Source organism: Salvelinus namaycush, chromosome 35 (genome assembly GCF_016432855.1).
Source record: "Salvelinus namaycush isolate Seneca chromosome 35, SaNama_1.0, whole genome shotgun sequence".
NCBI classification, from domain to species: domain Eukaryota; kingdom Metazoa; phylum Chordata; class Actinopteri; order Salmoniformes; family Salmonidae; genus Salvelinus; species Salvelinus namaycush.
Genome location: NC_052341.1, coordinates 15,844,932 through 15,850,314, shown reverse-complemented (window position 1 = coordinate 15,850,314; position 5,383 = coordinate 15,844,932). Strand labels below are relative to the sequence as shown.

Genomic DNA, 5,383 nt, shown 5'->3' with positions numbered 1-5,383 from the left:
TAGTTGTTCCTCACTATTTATCCGATACAGTCAGGTTGGAAGTAGATTTCATTTATTCCTGTTACAGGACCTCTCAGGGGCGTCATGCACCCCAAAAATCTGAGGGGGCACAAAGTACATAAGGATGGCTGGGGGGTGGTCCGGAGGGGAGCTATGGCCATAAGTTTGAGAATTTGGATTTTTCAAACACCTGAAACAGCTTTTTCCTGCAGTCTGGAGCCATAATCATTATGCTTAATTCTGTCCAAAATATGTTTATCATCTTAGCATACCTCTTGAGCTGTCTGTGGTTCATTTTTTAAAAGCTTAATATGCTTCTCTGCTAAAATCTGGGTAAAATATATATTCCTTTGAGTCCTTATTTAGTAATTGCTTGCTATTCTAGTCTAGTCTAGTCTACCAACCTTGCCAGCAGGCATGCCAGCTAAGATAGTTAGACAGGCTAGCTGCTCTAACTTGATTGATAGCCTGAAATTGATTCCGGTAGCTAGTTATGAGTTTGGGAACCAATCTGGGCTAGCTAAAGCCAACTTCATAAAAATTCTAGGTGGCTAGTAGTATTAGAGAAACAACAAAAAACATTTTTTTACAGGACAAATCTCAGGGGGCATGTGCCCCAAAGATTTGGATGGGCCAAATCATTGAATCCCTATTAATTCAATAGGATCTCTGTGGACCTAGTTGTAAAGATTTGTCATTTACCTTTAAAAATGTGCCCCTTTTATTATTTGTTATTGTGGCATAAACACAACCATTCATGATTTAATCTGATTGTTTGACAATCACTTCAAAAAGGGCTCCACTCGCAACATATTTCCAGCCTCCAAACACTGGTGAATGGAGATAGACATCTGTTACACAAAACATCAAAAAGTGTAATGACATTTGGCCACAATTTATGCGTCAGTGTTCTCATCGAACCACATCGTATTTTGGAGCATATACCACCTGTTTACTATGCCTCTGACATGCGGTAATGATAAATAATGGTGTAGTTCTTTTGATATTTTGTTGGAATTATTGCGATAGTGGCGTACCGCCACTATTTGTTTTGCCGGAATGCCGTACCGAACTGGCTTACTTTCACCCCTATGATCAATACTTGTTGCATAACAGTATTACATTTGATTGGAATATGACTTAATGGAGGTGGGCCCATGATTACACTAATTATAGCAGACTATAGGCTCCATCAGGGGGATCTGACATCATTTGGTTGGAATGACAGAGAGATGCGGGGAAAGGATGGGATTGTGTATGAGATCAGATCCTCTTCATGTAGACTGTATGTGCTCTAATTTGTGTAATCATGGGCTGACCTCCATGTGTGGCATGCCAAGGGCCTTTGGCATTAAGTGAGGCTAATGACGCAGGGACTGCCAGGGATTGCCATTGTTGACCTGCTCTATGGTACTTCTTTTTAATTTCCCTCTGAAAACTGACAAAAAAAGTATTATTCTTTATGCTATAGCCTATGTGATTGTAGGACCATATTTGAAATGTTGGTTTGCTGAATTAGAATTACATCTGATAACATGAAATTATATACAGTACCAGTCAAAAATTGACACCTACTCATTCCAGGATTTCTTTATTTTTACTATTTCCTACATTGTAGAATAATAGTGAAGACATCAACACTATGAAATAACATGGAATCATGAAGTAACCATAAGTGTTTAAAATCAAAATATATTTTATATTTGACATTCTTCAAAAGTAGCCACCCTTTGCCTTGATGGCAGCTTTGCACACTTTTGGCCTTCTCTCAACCAGCTTCATCATCTGGAATGCATTTCAACTAACAGGTTTGTGTTGTTTAATGTGGAATTTATTTCCTTCCTAATGCATTTGAGCCAATCAGTTGTCTTGTAGTGGTGGTATACAGAAGATAGCCCTATTTGGTAAAAGACCAAGTCCATATTATGGCAAGAACAGCTCAAATAAGTAAAGAGAAACAACAGTCCATCATTACTTTAAGACATGAAGGTCAGTCAATACGATACATTAAGAACTTTGAAAGTTTCTTCAAGTGCAGTCACAAAAACCATCAAGTGCTATGATGAAACTGGCTCTCATGAGGACCTCAACAGGAAAGAAAGACCCTGAGTTACCTCTGCTGCAGAGGATAAGTTAATTCGAGTTACCAGCCTCAGAAATTGCAGCCCATATAAATGCTTCACAGAGTTCAAGTAACAGACATCAACATCAGCTGTTCGGAGGAGACTACGTGAATCAGGCCTTCATGATCAAATTGCTGCAAAGAAACCACTACTAAAGGCCACCAATAAGAAGAAGAAACTTGCGTGGACCAAGAAACACGAGCAATGGACATTAGAACGGTGGAAATCTGTCCTTTGGTCTGTTGAGTCCAAATTTGAAATTTTTGGTTCCAACCGCCATGACTTTGTGAGATGCAGAGTAGGTGAACGGATGATCTCTGCATTTGTAGTTCCCACCGTGAAGCATGGAAGAGGTGTGATTGTGTGGGGTGCTTTGCTGGTGACACTGTCTAATTTAGAATTCAATGCACACTTAACCAGCATGACTACCACAGCATTCTGCAGCAAAACTCCATCCCACCTGGTTTGCGCTTAGTGGGACTATCATTTGTTTTTCAACAGGAAAATGACCCAACACACCTCCAGGCTGTGTAAGGGCTATTTGACCAAGAAGGAGAGTGATGGAGCGCTGCATCAGATGACCTGGCCTCCACATCACCTGACCTCAACCCAATTGAGATGGTTTGGGATGAGTTGGACCGCAGGGTGAAGGAAAAGCAGCTAACAAGTGCTCAATATATGTGGGAACTCCTTCAAGACTGTTGGAAAAGCATTCCAGGTGAAGCTGGTTGAAAGAATGCCAAGAGTGTGCAAAGCTGTCAAGATAAAGGGTGGCTACTTTGAAGATTCTCAAATCTATTTTGATTTGTTTAACACTTTTTTGGTTACTACATGATTCCATACGTGTTATTTCATAGTGTTGATGTATTCATTATTATTCTACAATGTAGAACATAGTAAAAAAAGAAAAACCCTGGATTGAGTAGGTGTCCAAACTTTTGGCTGGTACTGTATGTACAGTATATACACAGTTGCATACATGTTATGTACAGTTTATGTACATACAGACATTCTACGTGATAGCCTATGACGCCCCCCTGAACTGCACAGGACCCAATTGCTTGTTATGACAATACCACCCACTCATTGTCCGAATCCTCTAAGATGGTACATACACATTGATTTTATGTGTGTTCGTCGCATCCCGCTCAGGGTGCTAGTGTTGAGGATTCGTAGGTTTACAGCCCCTTGATTGTTTAATTAGATCATAGAGGATTGGTGAAAATCCTGTACCGACCTCTCCCCAAAGCAAAGCCTACCTGGATCAGCTTTGCAGCTGAAGAGGGGTGAGGCGGAGACCCATCAGCGAGTCAGTCAATGCAGTTACTGTCTATCAGAAAGCAGCTTACAATAGCCAAGCCCCTAGGAGCTAAGACTCTCTCTGTTGGATACCCCACCATTCAACAGGTAAGAGCTGGGTTACTTTAATTCTTGTGTATTCCTTTTATTTCTGATTAACATTGTCTGTTTAGAGTTGATGTAGTCCGTTTTGGTTAGATAAATATTTTTATCAGATGAATGTGCAACAATTAGAGCAACAATAGAAACAAAAGGATATGGATTGAAAATGTTGAGAAAGAGAAACTTGAATTGATGAGCCTACATTAATTGATTAGTCTACATTACTCATCTGCCAGTGATGCTCTAGCTGTCTAAATACCACATCTATTCCTGTTTTCCTACTAACCTTTTTCTGGGTACATTTTCCTTTCAAAGGCAAGATGGCTCGTGATATGTCTGATAAGGAAATCCTGCAAATGGAGCTGGATCAGCTAAAGATTGAAGTTAGCACAACACGCACAGCTGTGAGTATCTCTTTACAATATTACATCATATCTGAAGTGAAATGTTACCAAATCATAGAACATGTATCATGAAAGATGGCAGTGCAACAGTGTTCTATTTGATTTAGATTGCAATAAATCAATATAAGTTTCATAGAAAGATGGTTACAAGGAGTGAAAGAAACATTTGTAAGAATGTACAGTTAAATACTATTTCGCTGCACACAATCTGCATTTGTATTTCCTGTTGTACTGCAGATGAATGAACATTTCATTTTTTATGTAACCACAAAACAAGCAAAGAAATCGTGGAGTATTCTCTCGCATGAGAAAAGTATTCTCATTATTTTGCTCTTCACATCACCAGGTGTCAGTAAATTGCAAGGAGACAATGGAATGGGTGGAGGCCCAAACAGAGGGCGACCCACTCATAAAGGGCGTGTCAGATGACAAGAACCCCTACAAGGTTGACAAGGGCGGCTGCATTATAACCTAGAATACACAAACCCAGGGAAAAGAAGCCACACATTTTGATTTAATGAGAAACAGAGGAGGGCATTCAAACAAATATGTAATCTGATATTTGGACAGACAGAAAGACAGCGCAGAGACAAAAGGACAACTACAACATTTGTGGTGATGTTGTATTGTTACAAGATGCCAGATTTCCCTTTTCACCATCTCTGGATATTTTCTGTTGATATCATTGTGTCTCTGTCAAATTGTAAATAAACACATCTAGCTGTGTAAGGCTGTTACCTAGCTCATCTTGTGGTGTTATTCACTTTACTCTGCTAAATTAAAAGCACCTTCATTGTGATTAGTCTTCTTGCTGCTTGATGAAACTATAACAAATATTGGGGTATAGTAAGTATAATAATTTACGTATAATAATAATAAGTATAATAATAATAAGTATAATAATTTATGTATACTATGTATGGAAAGTATAGTATACACATTTAAACTTGAACAGTCTACGGGAGTCGGGACAGTATCATGATGAGACGATTGAATCTCACACGAACAGTCACACCATGGAGAAACTGTTTCGCCTTACTAAAACAAGGGACTAACCATGCCCTTCACCTTCTTCTGTGATACCTGACAGTTGTAAAAGTAATCTCAGTAGTTCTTAGTTAATGTACAATAGGATCTATGAGTCAGGACAAGGAGGGGACCTTCTGGGCCTCTACTTTATAGCTGCCTCCTAACCTCCAAGTACTTAGCTTATAACCAGTACTACATTTTAAGTTTTTCATCTACTTAGACCAAATGTCACCCTCTTGAAAACTGTACACACACACACACCCGTTCAAAAGTTTGGGGTCACTTAGAAACGTCCTTGTTTTTGAAGAAAAGCATATTTTGTCCATTAAAATAACATCAAATTGATCAGAAATACAGTGTAGACGTTGTTAAATGTTGTAAATGACTATTGTAGCTGGAAACTGCAGATTTTTTTATGGAATATCT

General features: G+C 39.0%; 1 protein-coding gene across 1 annotated transcript; it reads left to right on the top strand.

The window, feature by feature from the left end:
- Window positions 1-3,844: 3,844 nt before the first annotated feature.
- LOC120029540 (guanine nucleotide-binding protein G(I)/G(S)/G(O) subunit gamma-T2-like) lies at window positions 3,845-4,403 on the top strand. Its single transcript, XM_038974807.1, has 2 exons — window positions 3,845-3,928; window positions 4,275-4,403. Exons 1-2 carry the CDS (start codon window positions 3,845-3,847, stop codon window positions 4,401-4,403), a joined length of 213 nt encoding a protein of 70 aa, XP_038830735.1.
- Window positions 4,404-5,383: the final 980 nt, after the last annotated feature.